Source organism: Oncorhynchus mykiss, chromosome 4, assembly GCF_013265735.2.
Source record: "Oncorhynchus mykiss isolate Arlee chromosome 4, USDA_OmykA_1.1, whole genome shotgun sequence".
NCBI lineage: Eukaryota > Metazoa > Chordata > Actinopteri > Salmoniformes > Salmonidae > Oncorhynchus > Oncorhynchus mykiss.
This window is the reverse complement of record NC_048568.1, coordinates 38,213,675-38,234,882: the sequence shown is the minus strand read 5'-3', so window position 1 is coordinate 38,234,882 and position 21,208 is coordinate 38,213,675. Positions and strand designations below refer to the sequence as shown.

The window sequence follows — 21,208 nt, the reverse complement described above, 5'->3', positions numbered from 1 at the left end:
CAGGTGACCTATCTTCACAATGAAAATTCAAACACCAAGTCCAGTCATCGTCTTCATCAACCTCAGTCTCTCCTCAGTAGTGGCTGGCCAGTTCATTAGGTGACACTGTATGATGGATACAATGGCAGCAGAAGAGCTAAGTGGAGCTAGATTTCATGTTCCATTAAGGTTCAAGTGAGTTAGTCTTTACCAGATAGTGTTGTGGGGTAGCTGGATGGTGTTCTGGTGTCCTCTCTACCCAGATAGTGTTGTAGGGTAGCTGGGTAGTGTTCTGGTGTCCTCTCTACCCAGATAGTGTTGTAGGGTAGTGTTCTGGTGTCCTCTACCCAGACAGTGTTGTAGGGTAGTGTTCTGGTGTCCTCTCTACCCAGATAGTGTTGTAGGGTAGTGTTCTGGTGTCCTCTACCCAGATAGTGTTGTAGGGTAGTGTTCTGGTGTCCTCTCTACCCAGATAGTGTTGTAGGGTAGTGTTCTGGTGTCCTCTCTACCCAGATAGTGTTGTAGGGTAGTGTTCTGGTGTCCTCTCTACCCAGATAGTGTTGTAGGGTAGTGTTCTGGTGTCCTCTATCCATTAAATGTTGTTGAAGTGATGTAAGAAGGCTGCCTCAGATAGGATGTAGGGTTTGTGAGTAGACTTGTCTCTCAAATACAGACAGTGCTTTACGGTAAATGGGAAGTGTTAAGTGTCCTCTCTACACAGGTAGGGTAGCTAGCTAGCTAATGTAGTTTTAGGTGTTCTCTCTCAAGGTAGGGTTGGAGAGTAGCTGGGTAGTATTAGATGTCCTCTCTACCCAAGCAGGTCCTCATACTGCTTCCTGAAACAGTCCCCAGCAGGGAAGAAGTCCCAGCATCTCTCCTGGTACATCTTCCACACATACGACTCCTGTTGAAGGACAGGGAAATACACAGTAGTTAAAATGGTTTTAGGAGTGAAAAGGTGTTTTCAACTAGAAAAGGTCATTTTACATGACATCAAATTGTGTAGTGTGGTAAAGTCAAATAGCAGCAATATTACCATTTTAAAATTCACATGACATTCAAAATGCGTGGCATCGTTGGCGGTTTAGGGAGCGATTTGCATTTTCTGTGTATCAAATTTACAAACTATAATTTCAAGTTGATTAAAGTTTATTTATATATATATATATATTTAACTTCTTGGATGCATTCAGATTCAGTTTAAAAATTCGGATTCAAAACCAGAGACAACATCCTGGTACTTTGCAAGGTGGAGAAGAACAGAGACTCAACCGCTTTGGAAAAACAGAAGCTTTTGCTAGATTCCGAAGCCAAAGTGGCATTTATTGTCTTCCTATGAATTGGTCTCTAGCGTTTAAACCGTTTATAAGCTATTAGGGCTATATCCCATTCCTGAAAGCTTAGACTCTATCAAACATGGACATTGAACCAATGTGGACTAGATGTTAAATTGACGTCTCTGCCCAATGGGTCTAAGAAGTTGAATATATGAAACTTTGATAAACCTCAAATTAATGCAATATCTACCATATTGAAACAGAATATCTACATTGAAATTGAATTTCAAAAATGTATGCGATTTATTCATTCAATTCAGTTTTTAAAATCATGGAATTCAATGTGTGCATTACAAATTGTTAGATATTAAATACAATTTCTGTTGGCACTGAAACCACTCCATAGTTCTATTCTAGTGCTAGAGATTCACTGAGAGAGATTTAGACCTGAGACGTGTGTTCATATGACAAAGAGAAGTGTTGTTGTACACACCTGACCAGTGTGTTCAGTCTCGTCCTTGTTGATGAGGTACATCAGGAAGAAGCTGCATGGGAAGAAAAGCCGTGTGGCCAAATATTAACTCAGGCTTTCATCCAGAGCATCACTGGTAAAGTTAAGTACATCTAATTCAATTCAAACGAGAGCCTTTAATGGAGCATCTCTGGTCGTATGTGTGCTTGAACAACATCCTCGTGTCAGTCAGTTATGTACTCACAGGTAGTTGGCCAGGTTGTGTTCTTGTAAGGTGTGGGTCTCAAAGCCGTGGGGTGTAGTATCAAAGTAGTCGTTTCCAATTCCACAGATGAAGCATTTCGTCTACAGTAAGAGGATAGAATGTGTTTACCCAATCAGATACACTCCCCTCCCCTAACATATTGCATTTATTCAAGAAGATGCTTATTCCTAACATTGATTGTTTGTTTGTTATTTTTATTTAACCTTTCTTTAACTAGGCAAGTAAGTTTAGAACAAAATCTTATTTACAATTACGGCCAAACCCTCCCCTAACCCGGATGACGCTGGGACAATTGTGCGCCGCCCTATGGAACTCCCGATCACGGCCGGTTGTGATACAGCCCGGGATCGAACCAGGTTCTGTAGTGACGCCTCTAGCACTGAGATACAGTGCCGTAGACCAGTGCGCCACTTGGGAGCCTAGAAAATGTTCTAGGTGAGACCAGGTGAACTCTTACCTCCATATCCTCCTTCACCTGCTCCTGCTGGTCTCTCAGTTCCCCAAACGCATCAATAATCAAACCTGGAATATTGAACAAGACAGCATTTTAACTTCTTAAACACGGTAAAGTCCTCTCAGCTGTTGTTCTGAACACCAGGGGCCGTACGTATCATAAGTTTCAGAGTAGGAGTGCTGATTTAGGATCACACCAGGTAAGATCACATGATCCTAGACCTCACCCCAAAGAGCCTGGTATTTAGTTTAATTTTTATTTATTCTAGTGTTGACGTGGCAGCTAAAAGCTGAATTGTGTGTAAAAACATCAAGAACTTCAAGAAAACTAATGTGATACAGTATCAAAGTTCCGTAGTAACATACCAAAGTTGGTCAATTCCATTTCAATTCCAATCAATTCAAATAGGTAAAACATTGTAATTCCAATTCAAAATGCCACTTATTGAAGAGAATTGGAGTTCCAGTGTACTTCCTGAATTGACTGGTAGTAACGTACCCTGAATGATAGCCAGGAGGATGACGATGACGAAGAAGAAGAAGGTGATGTCGAAGAGGATACGCCACAGCTCGTAGGGGTCTCCGGCCGGGTCCTCGAGCTCATCACCGATACCACCGCCGGCCCTCACCCCCGCGTACAGGTGGAACAGATAGCACTGAAGAGGATATACAGGAGGAACAGATAGCACTGAGGAGGATATGCAGGTGGAACAGATAGCACTGAGGAGGATATACAGGAGGAACAGATAGCACTGAGGAGGATATACAGTAGGAACAGATAGCACTGAGAAGGATATACAGGAGGAACAGATAGCACTGAGGAGGATATACAGGAGGAACAGATAGCACTGAGGAGGATATACAGGTGGAACAGATAGCACTGAGGAGGATATACAGGAGGAACAGATAGCACTGAGGAGGATATACAGGAGGAACAGATAGCACTGAGGAGGATATACAGGTGGAACAGATAGCACTGAGGAGGATATACAGGAGGAACAGATAGCACTGAGGAGGATATACAGAAGGAACAGATAGCACTGAGGAGGATATACAGAAGGAACAGATAGCACTGAGGAGGATATACAGGAGGAACAGATAGTACTGAGGAGGATATACAGAAGGAACAGATAGCACTGAGGAGGATATACAGGTGGAACAGATAGCACTGAGGAGGATATACAGGAGGAACAGATAGCACTGAGGAGGATATACAGAAGGAACAGATAGCACTGAGGAGGATATACAGGAGGAACAGATAGTACTGAGGAGGATATACAGAAGGAACAGATTGCACTGAGGAGGATATACAGGAGGAACAGATAGCACTGAGGAGGATATACAGGAGGAACAGATAGCACTGAGGAGGATATACAGGAGGAACAGATAGCACTGAGAAGGATATACAGGAGGAACAGATAGCACTGAGGAGGATATACAGGTGGAACAGATAGCACTGAGGAGCATATGCAGGTGGAACAGATAGCACTGAGGAGCATATGCAGGTGGAACAGGAGGAACAGATAGCACTGAGGAGGATATACAGGTGGAACAGATAGCACTGAGGAGGATATACAGGAGGAACAGATAGCACTGAGGAGGATATACAGAAGGAACAGATAGCACTGAGGAGGATATACAGGTGGAACAGATAGCACTGAGGAGGATATACAGGAGGAACAGATAGCACTGAGGAGGATATACAGGAGGAACAGATAGCACTGAGGAGGATATACAGGAGGAACAGATAGCACTGAGGAGGATATACAGGTGGAACAGATAGCACTGAGGAGGATATACAGAAGGAACAGATAGCACTGAGGAGGATATACAGAAGGAAAAGATAGCACTGAGGAGGATATACAGAAGGAAAAGATAGCACTGAGGAGGATATACAGGTGGAACAGATAGCACTGAGGAGGATATACAGTAGGAACAGATAGCACTGAGGAGGATATACAGGAGGAACAGATAGCACAGAAGGATATACAGGAGGAACAGATAGCACTGAGGAGGATATACAGGTGGAACAGATAGCACTGAGGAGCATATGCAGGTGGAACAGATAGCACTGAGGAGGATATACAGGTGGAACAGGAGGAACAGATAGCACTGAGGAGGATATACAGGTGGAACAGATAGCACTGAGGAGGATATACAGGAGGAACAGATAGCACTGAGGAGGATATACAGAAGGAACAGATAGCACTGAGGAGGATATACAGGTGGAACAGATAGCACTGAGGAGGATATACAGGTGGAACAGATAGCACTGAGAAGGATATACAGGAGGAACAGATAGCACTGAGGAGGATATACAGGTGGAACAGATAGCACTGAGGAGGATATACAGGAGGAACAGATAGCACTGAGGAGGATATACAGGAGGAACAGATAGCACTGAGGAGGATATACAGGAGGAAACAGATAGCACTGAGGAGGATATACAGGAGGAACAGATAGCACTGAGGAGGATATACAGGAGGAACAGATTAGAGGTTGACCGATTTCAAGTTTTCATAATCGGAAATCTGTATTTTTGGGAGCCGATTTTGCCCATTGTTATACCTTTATTCAACTAGGAAAGTCAGTTAAGAACACATTCTTATTTTCAATGACGGTCTAGGAACAGTGGGTTAACTGCCTGTTCAGGGGCAGAATGACAGATTTTCACCTTGTCAGCTCGGGGGATCCAATCTTGCAACCTTACAGTTAACTAGTCCAACTCTCTAACCACCTGATTACATTGCACTCCACGAGGAGCCTGCCTGTTACGCAAATGCAGTAAGCCAAGGTAAGTTGCTAGCTAGCATTAAACTTATCCTATAAAAAACAATCAATCAATCATAATCACTAGTTAACTACACATGGTTGATGATATTACCAGTTTATCTAGCGTGTCCTGCGTTGTATATAATCGATGCAATGCTGGGGGATGATATAACAAAAGCGCATTTGCGAAAAAAGCACAATCGTTGGACGACTGTACCTAACCATAAACACCAATGCCTTTCTTAAAATCAATACACAGAAATATATATTTTTAAACCTGCATATTTAGCTAAAAGAAATCCAGGTTAGCAGGCAATATTAACCAGGTGAAATTGTGTCACTTCTCTTGCGTTCATTGCATGCAGAGTCAGGGTATATGCAACAGTTTGGGCCGCCTGGCTCATTGCGAACTAATTTGCCAGATTTTTACGTAATTATGACATAACATTGAAGGTCGTGCAATGTAACAGGAATATTTAGATTGATGGATGCCACCCGTTAGATAAAATACGGAACGGTTCCGTATTTCACTGAAAGAATAAACGTTTTGTTTTCGAAATAATAGTTTCCGGATTCGACCATATTAATGACCTAAGAATCGTATTTCTGTGTGTTATGTTATAATTAAGTCTATGATTTGATAGAGCAGTCTGACTGAGCGATGGTATGCTCGTAAGCATTCATTCAAACAGCACTTTCGTGCGTTTTGCCAGCAACTCTTCGCTGTGCTTCAAGCACAGCGCTGTTTATGACTTCAAGCCTATCAGCCTAATGGCTGGTGTAACCGATGTGAAATGGCTAGCTAGTTAGCGGGGTGCGCGCTAATAGCATTTCAAACGTCACTCGCTCTGAGACTTGGAGTGGTTGTTCCCCTTGCTCTGCATGGGTAACGCTGCTTCGAGTGTGGCTGTTGTCGATGTGTTGCTGGTTCGAGTCCAGGGAGGAGCGAGGAGAGGGACGGAAGCTATACTGTTACACTGGCAATACTAAAGTGCCTATAAAAACATCCAATGGTAAAAGGTACTGTATATGAAATACAAATGTTATAGAGAGAAATAGTCCTATAAATACTATATTAACTACAACCTAAAACTTCTTACCTGGGAATATTGAAGTCTTATGTTAAAAGGAACCACCAGCTTTCATATGTTCTCATGTTCTGAGCAAGGAACTGAAACGTTAGCTTTCTTACATGGCACATATTGCACTTTTACTTCTCCAACTCTTTGTTTTTGCATTATTTAAACCAAATTGAACATGTGTCATTATTTATTTGAGGCTAAATAGATTTTATTGATGTATTATATTAAGTTAAAATAAGTGATCATTCAGTATTGTTGTAACTGTCATTATTACAAATAAATAAAAATTGGCCGATTAATCGGTATCGGCTTTTTTGGTCCTCCAATAATCGGTATCGGTATCGGCGTTGAAAAATCATAATCGGTCGACCTCTAGATCAGATAGCACTGAGGAGGAGGGGTTTTAAAACTCGATCTTTCAACAGAAAGTAGTAAAGGATAGAGGGGGAGGATTTTAAACTCCTCGTTCAACAGATCTACACTAGTGTGAAGTGGTGAGGTGTCTTCAACGCTGTGTGAAGGATATGCAGCAGTGTTGACAACCTTCTTGGATACCTTCCTAAAACATGATCTGTGAGTGGAGGAATGAACTCTAACCAAGCCATCTATTAGTGGGTTATCTTAAGAACTTAACGTGTGAAGGATGTGCATGACTCATTTATACGTGCTATGACACAGTATCAATACTACTGCGTTGAGTCATCCTTTAGCAGTGAGTAGTGGTGTGTGTGTGTGTATAGACTTACAGTCATCATGTCGTCACACTTCATGTCAGGTGCGTCCTCGTCCTCGCTCTTGTTGTAGAACTTTCTGAAGAAGTTGAAGGCCACCACAGTGTACAGATACACCACCACCGCCAACAGACCTACAGTCAGCACCAACTGTAGAGAGAGAGAGTGAGGGGTCATTATTAGTGATGATGTTGAAGGCCACCACGGGGTTCAGATACACTTCCAACAGACAGTTAGCGCCAACTGGAGAGAGGAAATTAATATTCACATTATTCTCAACATGCAGAAATGTAAAGTGTGTTGAGACCTGTGCCAAATGCACTTTAAATAAACATGACTTCACTTGACTTGAGAGAGGATAACAATCCCGCTCCTCCACGCACTCAACTGGTTTCCAGTCGAAGCTCCCATCCACTACAGACCATGGTACCTGCCTACAGAGCAGCAAGAGGAACTGCCCCTCCCTAACTTCAGGCTCTGCTCAAACCCTACACCCCAACCCGAACACTCCATTCTGCCACCTCTGGTCTCTTGGCCCTTCCACCCCTATGGGAGGGCAGCTCCCCCTCAGCCCAAGCTCCTCCAAGCTCCTCTCTGTCCTGGCACCCTAATGGTAGAAACAACTTCCCCCTGAAGCTAGAACAGCAGAGTTCCTGTCTATTTTACAAAAATATCTGAAACTCTACCTCTTCAAAAAGTATCTTAAATAATCCCACGCTCCCCCAAAATATTAAACAAAAGCCTTTTGAGAACTAACACTAGCACTGACTTTTCCCCCTAACTAGCACTGACTTTTCCCCTAACTAGCACAGACTTTTCCCCTAACTAGCACAGACTTTTCCCCTAACTAGCACAGACTTTTCCCCTAACTAGCAGACTTTTCCCCTAACTAGCACAGACTTTTTCCCTAACTAGCACAGACTTTTCCCCTAACTAGCACAGACTTTCCCCTAACTAGCACAGACTTTTCCCCTAACTAGCACTGACTTTTCCCCTAACTAGCACAGACTTTTCACCCTAACTAGCACAGACTTTTCCCCCTAACTAGCACAGACTTTTCCCCTAACTAGCACAGACTTTTCCCCCTAACTAGCACAGACTTTTCCCCTAACTAGCACAGACTTTTCCCCTAACTAGCACAGACTTTTCCCCCTAACTAGCACAGACTTTTCCCCCTAACTAGCACAGACTTTTCCCCCTAACTAGCACAGACTTTTCCCCCTAACTAGCACAGACTTTACCCCCTAACTAGCACAGACTTTACCCCCTAACTAGCACAGACTTTTCCCCTAACTAGCACAGACTTTTCCCCCTAACTAGCACAGACTTTTCCCCTAACTAGCACAGACTTTTCCCCTAACTAGCACAGACTTTTCCCCCTAACTAGCACAGACTTTTCCCCCTAACTAGCACAGACTTTTCCCCCTAACTAGCACAGACTTTTCCCCTAACTAGCACAGACTTTACCCCCTAACTAGCACAGACTTTTCCCCTAACTAGCACCGACTTTTCCCCCTAACTAGCACAGACTTTTCCCCCTAACTAGCACAGACTTTACCCCCTAACTAGCACAGACTTTTCCCCCTAACTAGCACAGACTTTTCCCCTAACTAGCACAGACTTTACCCCCTAACTAGCACAGACTTGTCCCTCTAACTAGCACAGACTTGTCCCTCTAACTAGCACAGACTTTTCCCCCTAACTAGCACAGACTTGTCCCTCTAACTAGCACAGACTTGTCCCCCTAACTAGCACAGACTTTACCCCCTAACTAGCACAGACTTTGCTGATAGATACTATACTGAGGAAAAATGTACTTACTATGACTGAGATATGTGGCTGTCCCACCTAGCTACACCGTATATACAAAAGTATGTGGACATCCCTTCAAATTAGTGTATTCGGCTATTTCAGCCACATCCGTTGCTGACAGGTGTATAAAATTAAGCTTTTTGAAAAATTAGCTTTTTGGTCTTAAAGGACTAGAGCAGTCAAAAACGTGATATCCTGTGTTTTATATAGAGCATTCGAAAAATATTCAGACCCCTTGACTCTTTCCACATTTAATTAGGTTACAGCCTTATTCTAATATAGATAGTTTTTTTTTAACTCATCAATCTACACAAAATACCCCTTAATGACAGAGCAAAAACAGGTTTGTAGAAATGTTTGCAAATCTATAAAAATAAAAATAAATGAAATATCACATTTACATTCAGACCCTTTACTCAGTACTTTGTTGGGGCACCTATTTTAATCCATTTTAGATTAATAAGGCTGTAATGTAACAAAATGTGGGAAAAGTGAAGGGGTCTAAATACTTTCTGAATGCTCTGTATATATTTCCACACTAAATAATACTGTAAAATTGGGACATTTATTATAATGTCATTTTAATGTAAGAGCCGTTGGAAAAGACCGCCTGAAATGTCAGCCTGTTTTGGTGGGATGGAGTTTTGGCCTGCCTGGCGACATCACCAGGTGGTATAAGTTAATAGACTAATAAGTAATAGTTACAAACCTCTGACAATTAATGTTCAGGTTACAGATTCCTCCCATTAGGCTCATCCAATCAGCCTCTCACTCCCAGACAGTCCTAGCTAAATTCTTCCTTGAGAAATGTGGTCTTCGCTAAAAAGCTATTTTTGTTTTATTTTTGACACTTTTAATTGGAAAAAAATAACAGTAAGGTACTTAATTGTTACCTAGGAATTATTTGATATTGAGATAAAACGGCTGAATTGGGCCTTTCATTTAAGGTTAGGGTTAGCATTGTGGTTAGCAGAGGTGTGGACTCGAGTCACATGACTTGGATTCGAGTCAAGACTCGAGTCACAAATATGATGACTTGCAACTCGACTTTGACTTTAACGCCAATGACTCGTGACTTGACTTGGACTTGAGCCGTATGACTCGACCTGACTTGATACCCTCCCCAACCCTCCCCAAGCCTCCCCAACCCCAAATATAAAAAAATGATGCTATTAAACAAAGTGTGCAGCGCATCAACTCTTCATTTAACGGATTACAGTTTGAATCGGACAGCAGCCAATCAAATTGTGCCAGCTGAGGAAAAGTTGTGCGTGGCAGTACAGAGGAACGTCGGCGGGTGAATTCAGATGGAGCCCTTGGAAAGATGATACCCCCAAATTATTATTTTTGAATATAAAGACGATGCTTTATCAACAAAAAACGGATTGCAACTTGCAAGACATGCGGGAAGAAAATTACAGAGGGGAGGAGCAACCATTTACAACTTTGTTAGACATTTGAAGGTGCACAAAGAACGTTAAGAAGTGGCTAATATAATATATAATATATAACTTTAGCATGTAGGCAACATAACATTAAATCAATGATCCTCCACACAGTCAGTCAGTGTGGGAACGTGATCATTGCACCCAAGATTGAGCTACAACTGGCGAGGCAGTTGGTAGCCTAAAATCCTGCCTGATGTTACTGCTTTTCCTAAATCCATTGACATATGTTAGCCTACTGTAACCACACTGTGTGTGTGTGTGTGTGTGTGTGTGTGTGTGTGTGTGTGTGTGTGTGTGTGTGTGTGTGTGTGTGTGTGTGTGTGTGTGTGTGTTGAGCGATTGTGTACAAGCCTACATCGCCCGATTGCGCCCCAAAGCGACCCTCGATCAATATTGGCTACCCATGTATTTCCATGGAAATACAACATTTATTTGGAAAGTAATACATTTATAGATATTTTTTAAAAGCATTCATGATTTACGTAAATGTAATATACTAACTATTACTCTTGTTAAAAATATGAAATGGTATTACATTTGGTGAAGAGTACATTATGACTTGTTTAGGACTTGATACTTGTCGGACTTGACTTGGGACTTGAGTGCTAAGACTTGAGACTTACTTGTGACTTGTAAAACAATGACTTGGTCCCACCTCTGGTGGTTAGGGTTGTTATGTTTGTTCCTTATATAATGACAAACGGGGGCGTAGGTTTAACTACTTTTAATGAACATATACTTCAGCTAGAAAACTCCATGTTTAGCCATCCAAGGCATTCTTCCACCACCTGCCCCCCGCATAGCCTGTTGGATAACGTAGTCTAAATGTTATTAACACATAACAACACAAGGGTTAGTTTTAAAATCATATTTGATGACTTTGTGGCTGTGCCAGCTAGTGACCACTCTGCAGAGCTGCCTCCAGAACAAGATTCATGACGAAAAACGCTGCATTGAGATGTCCCCCTGATCTACAGTCTAGTGATTAAAATGTATGTGTGGCCCCGTGACAGTGTCTGGCGGTGTTATTGCCACGTGCCTGTTTTCCGTTGTGAGTGACGGAGGACAGGATGGTCCGGAGGGTCTTGAAGCCCATGGCGATGTCCAGCAGATGGGCAGCGAAGAAGAAGTTGTTATAGTGCCCCAGGATGGACATGGTGGCGTACCAGATCAGGTACAGGAACGACTGACATGACAGAACAAGGAAATGTGAAGCTCAGTCCATCAGTTTTTCAGTCTAAAATCAACTTGAAATTCCTAGTCCTTTCCCCTTTGTGTTTGCAGATCGCAAGGGACTGGATAGGTATAAGCAGTATAGTGATGGCTCCAGCTAGCCTTCTGATGGCCTCAGGGTGGTTTGACCATACTCCTTACACCTATCCAGAGCCCTACTGCCAGCCACAAACACTGAAAGGGGAGGGGCTAGGTTGACAGTTTGTCTTTACTGAGGGAGTAAACACGTACGTTATCAGTCAGCACCACTCCCATTTTCCAGATGTGGTACTTGGTGTCGATAGAGCTCAACCTGCCAGTAGGAAACAGACAGATGTTTTTTAGCGTTGAATTAAACCAAGTTACCTACCCACCCATTCACAATACAGTATCATGTATTTTACTGTGTTGATATGAGAGGATTACTTTCTCACTGGCGGTGAGACGCTATGTATTTCACTATGTTTATTAGCTACGTGTTTATTACCAGTGCATGTGAGGGAAAAATTACATATTTACCTGATTTATTTGATATTAATGGTTAACAATTAATATTTAACTAAGAGTAAGACATTTCTCCTAATGTCTTTGTTTTCATGGTCTCCACTGTAGGTGGGGGTGAAGTGAATATGCTTAGATAATACACTGCTGATACTCACTGTTTACAAATGGGAGAGGGGGGGGGGGGGGGGGGTCAATGTAAATTGTACGGTGGTGATTTTATTAATTGTTCAACAGTCTTATGACTTGGGGGTAGAAGCTGTTAAGGAGCCTCTTGGTCCTAGACTTGGCGCTCCGGTACTGCTTGCCGTGCGGTAGCAGAGAGAACAGTCTATGACTTGAGTTTTGTTAAGATGATATGAGAAGAGTGGATGTCTCACCAGGATACAAGAGAAGCCGCCTCCACCACGGTCTCCTGAGTAGGGTCAAAGTCCAGGGCGCTCTTATCCAGACCCAACAGCTCAGCTATCCGCTCAGCTCCATACAGGTCTCCATACTTATTAATGACCTATAGACAGACACATACAGGTCTCCATACTTATTAATGACCTATAGACAGAACAGACACATACAGGTCTCCATACTTATTAATGACCTAAAGACAGACACATACAGGTCACCATACTTATTAATGACCTATAGACAGACACATACAGGTCTCCATACTTATTAATGACCTATAGACAGAACAGACACATACAGGTCTCCATACTTATTAATGCCCTATAGACAGAACAGACACATACAGGTCACCATACTTATTAATGACCTATAGACAGAACAGACACATACAGGTCTCCATACTTATCAATGACCTATAGACAGACACATACAGGTCACCATACTTATTAATGACCTATAGACAGACACATACAGGTCTCCATACTTATTAATGACCTATAGACAGACACATACAGGTCTCCATACTTATTAATGACCTATAGACAGACACATACAAGTCTCCATACTTATTAATGACCTATAGACAGAACAGACACATACAGGTCTCCATACTTATTAATGACCTATAGACAGAACAGACACATACAGGTCTCCATACTTATTAATGACCTATAGACAGAACAGACACATACAGGTCTCCATACTTATTAATGACCTATAGACAGAACAGACACATACAGGTCTCCATACTTATTAATGATCTATAGACAGAACAGACACATACAGGTCTCCAGACTTATTAATGACCTATAGACAGAACAGACACATACAGGTCTCCATGCTTATTAATGACCTATAGACAGAACAGACTCATACAGGTCTCCATACTTATTAATGACCTATAGACAGAACAGACACATACAGGTCTCCATACTTATTAATGACCTATAGACAGAACAGACACATACAGGTCTCCATACTTATTAATGACCTATAGACAGACACATACAGGTCTCCATACTTATTAATGACCTATAGACAGACACATACAGGTCTCCATACTTATTAATGACCTATAGACAGAACAGACACATACAGGTCTCCATACTTATTAATGACCTATAGACAGAGGAGACAGGGATTGATTTGGGTTTATATGATTGCTATACTACACGATGTAGTTATATGTGTATATTATTCGTGTGGAATCCTGTGTGAATAAGGCTGTACTCGTACCTTCCGTTTGATAAACTTGTCCCAGTAGTTATTGGGGAAAGATCTGCAGAAACATAAGAAGGATAACAGTTATAGTTCAATGTCTCTACAATTCTATTAGGACCATTAATCTGAAGCTGGTGACATTTTCAACAGACTTTTTAATATTAGTGTACACATTTCTTGACTTTGGCAGGAGCTTACAGGAACTGAGTACCGGCACCTCAAATGTTCTACTGCTTGAGTTCCTGCACCTCTTATAGATTAGCTCAAAAAGTATTGTGGAGCGACTAAATATAAACAGTACCGGTACCTGTTTCAGTCCAAGTCAGGTTTTCCTCAGTGGTATGACTCACGGGGTGTTGATGACGAGGCGGTCCCACTGGCCCGTGATGTCATCGTCTGCCGGCTGCTCTGTGATGTAGAGACCTTCAAACTCCAACAGCCTGGCGATCCCCTTCTCTCTCTTAAACACCACCAGAGGCACCTGGGAGGGAAATGGATGACAGAGAGAAGGGGTGAGAGGAGAAACATGGAGGAAGAAGAGAATAGAATGGAATGACAGAGAAAGAAAGAAGATAATGATGTTGTGGATTGACGTGAACAGTTGACTGTAATAAACACCAGTCATACTGATTGATAGATTAAATGATTGTAATCACCTTGAGAAAGTAGTAGCCAACCAAACACAGGATAGAGAGGGCAGTGTGGAACACAGCCAGGAAACACAGAATAGGAGCCATGTAGCCTGTACTCTCCTCCAGGACAAAGTACTCCTCACCACCTTCATCATCATCAGAACTAGTCCAAGAGTCATCCTCATCATCCTCAGCAGCAGTCACCTGAGGGGAAAACGACCCACAGAGAAAATGTGTTTTTATTTGTTTGACAGATATGGTAAAAACCCAGCAAACACACACCTCACAATCTTGTCTCAAAGTTGACACACAATAGCCTGGTTCTTGATAAGAATGTACAGTGCATTTGGAAAGTATTCAGACCCCTTGACTTTTTTCACATTTTTTTTTATGTTACAGCCTTATTCTAAAATTGATTAAATACATTTTTTCCTTTTCAATCTACTCACAAAATCCCATAATGATATCACAATATCCCATAATGACAAAATGAAAACAGGTTTTAGAGAATTTTGCAAATTTATGCAAATTACAAAACAGAAATACCTTATTTACATAAGTGTGCAGACCGTTTGCTATGAGACTCAAAATTGAGCTCAGGTGCATCCTGTTTCCATTGGTCATCCTTGAGATGTTTCTACAACATGATTGGAGTCCACCTGTGGTAAATTAAATTGATTGGACATCGTTTGGAAAGGCACACACCTGTCTATATAAGGTTCCACAGTTGACAGTGCATGGCAGAGTAAAAACCAAGCCATGAGGTCGAAGGAAATGTCCGTAGAGGTTCGAGACAGGATTGTGTCAAGGCACAGATCTGGGGAATCTAGACTCCTCCTAGAGCTGGCCCCCTGGCCAAATTGAGCAATCGGGGTAGAAGGGCCTTGGTCAGGGAGGTGACCAAGAACCCAATGGTCACTCTGACAGAGCTCTAGAGTTCCTCTGTGGAGATGGGAGAACCTTCCAGAAGGACAACCATCTCTGCAGCAATCCACCAATCAGGACTTTATGATAGAGTGGCCAGACAGAAGCCACTCCTCAGTAAAGGGTACATGACAGCCCGCTTGGAGTTTGCCAAAAGGCACCGAAAGACTCTCAGACCATGAGAAACAAGATTCTCTGGTCTGATGAAACCAAGATTGAACACTTTGTACAGCGACACTCCCCATCCAACCTGACAGAGCTTGAGAATTTCTGCAGAGAAGAATGGGAAAGACTCCCCAAATACAGGTGTGACATGCTTGTCGCGTCATATCCAAGACGTCTTGAGGATGTAATCGCTGCCAAAGGTGATTCAACAAAGTACTGAGTAAAGGGTCTGAATACTTACATATTAAGAATTTTTATTCTTAATACATTTTCAAAAATATCTAAAAATCTGTTTTTGCTTCGTCATTATGGGGTATTGTGATGTCATTATGGGGTATTGTGATGTCATTAAGGGGTATTGTGTGTAGATTGATGAGAATACATATATTTTTTGATACAGTACATTTTAGAATAATGCTGTAAAGTAACATTTGGAAAATAGAAGGGGAATGAATACTTTCTGAACGCACTGTATGTAAATAAAATAATAATCTTATTTGTATCTTGTAGAAGAGAGAGCAAGAAAACCCTGTAATGTGTATCACTGCAAATGACCTTGTAGAACAGTAGAATGAAGTTGATGGCAAACGCCACAAACAGAGCCAGGAAACGCATGTTGTAGAAGTTTCGAGCCAACGTGTTCTGGAACACATGGAACACAAAGTTAGACATTTAGTCATGATAGTACATTTAGTCATGATAATACATTCAGTCATGATAATACATTCAGTCATGATAATACATTCAGTCATGATAATACATTCAGTCATGTTCAGACGTCTTCTGAGGTGAGCGTGACTGCAAAGAAGATGAAATGGAAGGTCACTATTGACAGCATGTGGCAGGCAAACACGTCTGTGTTTGAGAGCATCAATTCTGATCAGTCGCTGATCACCGACTAAACAAACGGACTGATCTTCAAATAATAAGCAGTTATCTAGGAGGCAAATCAGTTCAGTTAGTTTGCAGTCTCCAACTGCAATATAATAATTATAATAAATGTTTTACACTTTACTGCACTCAATACGCAAAGCTGTAGTCGATCTTGAACAAGTATAATGTCTGATGTATTACCAGCATCTTGGCCTGGTAGACCTCCAGCCCAGCCAAGAAGCTGGCAAAGAAGGAAGTAGGAGCCTCCTTTGATTGGCTGTTTCTGGACTTGGGAACGGGCTTATCCTGAGCCACTTCCTCTTTAGGCTGCTCCGCCTTGACCTTGTCTTCCTTTTCCTTCTTCTCTGTGCTGTGAGAACACAAGATGACCGCCGATCTGTTATCGATCTGACACCAGCACATAGCTCTGACATCTGTTAGAGAGCTGAAACTCCAACACAACAACACAACACACCCTTTCATTTCATTATTTCAATTTTAAGAAATAATGAGCAATTAAGATCAGACTCTTATTTTCGATAACAAACTGTCAAGATGCGAGAAACCGAGCAATGGATTTTTAATTTAAACGCTTTAAATAAAGTAAATTAAGATTGAATTAAGATTTGAACATGTCCTCCATGTTACATAGCTGAAGTAAACATACAGAGATGAATAAATAGTGTAGACCACTCACTCTGCTTTCTCTGGTTCCGACTCCTTTGGTTCAGAAGCAGCTTTCTACATGAGACAGACAACAGAAGGTTAGAGAGGTTCAGGCTTCTACATGAGAAGGACAACAGAAGGTTAGAGAGGTTCAGGCTTCTACATTAGACAGACAACAGAAGGTTAGAGAGGTCCAGGCTTCTACATGAGACAGACAACAGAAGGTTAGAGAGGTTCAGGCTTCTACATGAGAAGGACAACAGAAGGTTAGAGAGGTTCAGGCTTCTACATGAGAAGGACAACAGAAGGTTAGAGAGGTTCAGGCTTCTACATGAGACAGACAACAGAAGGTTAGAGAGGTCCAGGCTTCTACATGAGACAGACAACAGAAGGTTAGAGAGGTTCAGGCTTCTACATGAGAAGGACAACAGAAGGTTAGAGAGGTTCAGGCTTCTACATGAGAAGGACAACAGAAGGTTAGAGAGGTTCAGGCTTCTACATGAGAAGGACAACAGAAGGTTACAGAGGTTCAGGCTTCTACATGAGAAGGACAACAGAAGGTTACAGAGGAAACGTATTAGTGACACCATCCATGTGAAACAAACCTAGCGTTTACTGAGAACTGTACATAGAGAATCACCATTGTATTTAATGTATTCCCTTTACCTACTGTTTTAGAGACAGGCCTACAGAACGCTCACCTTCTTCTCCACAGTGGCGGTGGTCTCAGGAGTCTCAGAGACGTCTCCCAGTCCAGGATCAACATGTTTTAACCCTTCCCCTTTCTTTGGCGTGGGATTAATCATCTCCATCAAGATGTCCTGCTCTGCCTTGTCCGACGGTTTGATGGCCTGGTCTGTTCCGCCCGACACCGAATCACACACCTCCACCTTTTCCGTCTCCAACACGTCGCCATGGATACCGAACTGGGTGGGATCGGGCATGTTGCCCAAGATGTCTGTCACCTTCATGTTCTTGGCTCCTTCAAGTCAAATCAAACATAATTTAAAGTCTGTTTAAACAAAACGTTGCAACACCCTTATTAACATTATCCTAAAAACAATAAAAACATAGAGATCAAACAAAAATAGAAGATAAAAAGATCCCACCTTCGACGAGGCCGCCTCCGAACATGGATGACCAGATGAGGTGGAAGAATCCAAAGATGAGGCTGTAGATCCCCATGAAGAACCCTGCGAAGAGCGTCCAGAAAAAGGAGAAGAACCCAATGATCACCTCCTTCATGCTCAGCTTCTTGGTCTTCTTGTACTGCTTCTTGAGGGTCTTGAAGGTCAGCATCTGTCGGAAGTTGGAGATCTTCTTCTTGGCGGCGACACAGACCATGGTGAAAGCCGAGGAAGCCTCCAACTCTCTCTCCTCCTCTTGCTCAGCCAGCTCTTCTAGCAAGTTGTGCACCTCCTCCTCTTCCTCCTCCGGGCGCTCCGCCACTTCTGGCTCCGAGATCTGAGACGCCAGCTGCATCTCAAAGATGGTGTCTTCGCAGAAGTTCACAAACATCTCCATCTTCTCGCTCTCTCCACCCTCGTTGACCACGTCGAAGATGAACTGTCTCTTGGACTCTTTGACCTGTGGCTTCTCCCACTGCGTGCGGCTGGACTCACTAATCTCAAAGTAGACCCTCTCGATGCGCTTCCCTCCGCCCATGATCTCGATGCGGCCCAGGTACGGCTCAAAGTAGTTCAGCACGCTCTCAGCTGGTTCCAGGAAGGTGGCCAGACGGGGGTCGTGAGGCATGTGCTCAGAGAGGTTAGTGAGCAGCACAGCTATGTTGAAGCCAATGTCTTTGGCTGGCTCGTGGAACCGCTCCACAAACTCCTCGTAGTTGAACATGTCATTCTCATCGGCCTCTGCGCAGGAGAGGAGGAACTCAATCTCCGACTGGGTGTACTGCTTCTGGTTCTCCATGGACTTCTGGAAATCTTTTTTGGAGATGACCCCCTTGTTATCGGGGTCATACTCCCTGAAGTTATCAGAGGTGGTCAGGTCCTTGATCTTGAGGAACATGTCAAAGAACTTGAGGATCATCTCTACGTTGCTGGAGGACTCCACCAGAGTGTCCACCATCTGCTTTCCAATCGTTCCATTTACCACGTTGCCTAGGAGACACCACGTATCAATGGCATGTTGGTATGAATCAATGGCATGTTGCGTTTGCACTTTACCTCCCTAACTACTTACTTTTATACCTTTGATACCTACCTTTAACTAGGCAAGTCAGTTAAGAACAAATTCTTGTTTTCAATGAGAGCCTAGGAACAGTGGGTTAACTGCCTTGTTCAGGGGCAGAACGACATATTTTTACCTTGTTAGCTCGGGGATTCGATCTTGCAACCTTTCGGTTACTCGTCCAATGCTCTAACCACTAGGCTACCTGCCGCCCCTTACTTCCTTACTTAATTACAAACTGACTTGCTTTGAATCGAACCATGGTCTGTAGTGACGACTCTAGCGCTGAGATGCAGTGTCTTAGACCGCTGCGCCCACTCGGGAGCCTTAAAATCTGTAGGTTCTTACCCTCCAGCAGTGACAGCATCATCACCACCATGTCCTGCTGAAGATCCATCAACTCCTTCAGCAGCTCAATCTGACACGAGTCCTAAGGGGCACCAAAACCATTGGAAGAATTGCATTAATAATACAATTAGTTAAGTAATAATTAATAATAACATGTATTTATGAAGCATTTTTATGATTTTACAATCTCAATAGCTCAAGTTCCATGCACTAAAAACAAATAACCAAAGACATAAAAAAGGCATAACCGAAAACTAAAACAAAAGCCATAACCAAAAACTAAAACAAAAGGCATAACCAAAAACTAAAACAAAGGGCATAACCAAAAACTAAAACAAAGGCATAACCGAAACAAAGGCATAACCGAAAACTAAAACAAAAGGCATAACCGAAAACTAAAACAAAAGGCATAACCGAAAACTAAAACAAAAGGCATAACCAAAAACCAAAACAAAGGCATAACCAAAAACTAAAACAAAGGCATAACCGAAAACTAAAACAAAGGCATAACCGAAACAAAGGCATAACCGAAACAAAGGCATAACCGAAACAAAGGCATAACCGAAACAAAGGCATAACCGAAAACTAAAACAAAAGGCATAACCAAAAACCAAAACAAAGGCATAACCGAAAACTAAAACAAAAGGCATAACCAAAAACTAAAACAAAAGGCATAACCAAAACCCAAAAAGGCATAACCGAAAACTAAAACAAAAGGCATAACCGAAAACTAAAACAAAGGCATAACCGAAACAAAGGCATAACCAAAAACTAAAACAAAAGGCATAACCGAAAACTAAAACAAAAGGCATAACCGAAACAAAGGCATAACCGAAAACTAAAACAAAAGGCATAACCGAAAACTAAAACAAAAGGCATAACCGAAAACCAAAACAACTATAACTACGGTAACTACGAACAGACGCAACTATCACCAACTTTACTGGAATGTTTTGTGTAGCACTGAGGACACCTAGTTACCTGGGACAGCTTCATCTGCATGTTGGCAAACACATGCAGGAATCCCACCACCGCATCCCACAGTCTGCTGTGGGCCAGACTCTGCTGGTTCCCAATACAAGGGCCCTGGGAGGGAGAGAGAGAGGGAGGGGGGAGAGAGGGAGGGAGGGGGTGGGAGAAAGGGAGAGAAATGAGGAGGAGGGGAAGGGAAGAAGAGAGGAAAGGGGGAGAGAGAGAGGGAGGGAGGAGAGAGGGAGGGAGTGGGGAGATAGGGAGAGAGGGGGGAGAGAGGAAGGGAGGGGGGAGAGAGGGAGAGAGTGGGGAGAGAGGGAGAGAGGGGGGAGAGAGGGAGAGAGGGGGGAGAGGAAGAGCGGGAGGTGGGAGAAAGGGAGAGAAATGAGGAGGAGGGGAAGGGAAGAAGAGAGGAAAGGGGGGGAGAGAGAGAGGGAGGGAGGGGGGAGAGAGAGATTGATAGAAGGACCAAAGGGTGGGGTCACAAAATAGAGTGAATGTTAATGAAGATCCCAATCCCCACAAAAAAAAACAACATTTTAGTGCCATGAAATAAAATGTGAAACACTGGAAAGTCAGAAAGAGTCAGGCCTTACTTACCTGGATGTACTCAGTGAGCGAGTTGAAGATCTGCTTTGCGACAGCTAAGGCTTTGGAGAAGTTGACCTGCCCTGCCTCGTCGATAATGTCTTTCCCAGAATAATACCAGTAGAAGTCACTGATAGATTCCTACAGAGAAGGATTACTATGTCAGTGTGTTGGTGAAACCAAGTCACGTTCTATTTATATTGAGTTTGTGTGTGTGTGTGTGTGT

The 21,208-nt window shown here is 42.7% G+C and overlaps 1 protein-coding gene across 1 annotated transcript in view; it reads right to left on the bottom strand.

The window, feature by feature from the left end:
- Nucleotides 1-204: 204 nt before the first annotated feature.
- Nucleotides 205-21,208, bottom strand: part of LOC110521100 (ryanodine receptor 3-like) — a 264,957-nt gene continuing 243,953 nt past the window's right edge. The window contains exons 90-109 of the mRNA XM_036976224.1: nucleotides 20,995-21,123; nucleotides 20,404-20,508; nucleotides 19,423-19,504; nucleotides 17,997-19,004; nucleotides 17,589-17,869; nucleotides 16,919-16,962; nucleotides 16,423-16,591; nucleotides 15,904-15,990; nucleotides 14,284-14,463; nucleotides 13,978-14,108; nucleotides 13,643-13,685; nucleotides 12,385-12,512; nucleotides 11,756-11,816; nucleotides 11,331-11,477; nucleotides 7,047-7,181; nucleotides 2,946-3,102; nucleotides 2,451-2,515; nucleotides 1,973-2,073; nucleotides 1,750-1,801; nucleotides 205-883 (exon numbers count right to left, since the gene is read on the bottom strand). Coding sequence (XP_036832119.1) covers nucleotides 788-883; nucleotides 1,750-1,801; nucleotides 1,973-2,073; nucleotides 2,451-2,515; nucleotides 2,946-3,102; nucleotides 7,047-7,181; nucleotides 11,331-11,477; nucleotides 11,756-11,816; nucleotides 12,385-12,512; nucleotides 13,643-13,685; nucleotides 13,978-14,108; nucleotides 14,284-14,463; nucleotides 15,904-15,990; nucleotides 16,423-16,591; nucleotides 16,919-16,962; nucleotides 17,589-17,869; nucleotides 17,997-19,004; nucleotides 19,423-19,504; nucleotides 20,404-20,508; nucleotides 20,995-21,123 — 3,201 coding nt within the window. The 3' untranslated portion in view covers nucleotides 205-787. The remainder of the gene's footprint in view (nucleotides 884-1,749; nucleotides 1,802-1,972; nucleotides 2,074-2,450; nucleotides 2,516-2,945; nucleotides 3,103-7,046; nucleotides 7,182-11,330; nucleotides 11,478-11,755; nucleotides 11,817-12,384; nucleotides 12,513-13,642; nucleotides 13,686-13,977; nucleotides 14,109-14,283; nucleotides 14,464-15,903; nucleotides 15,991-16,422; nucleotides 16,592-16,918; nucleotides 16,963-17,588; nucleotides 17,870-17,996; nucleotides 19,005-19,422; nucleotides 19,505-20,403; nucleotides 20,509-20,994; nucleotides 21,124-21,208) is intronic.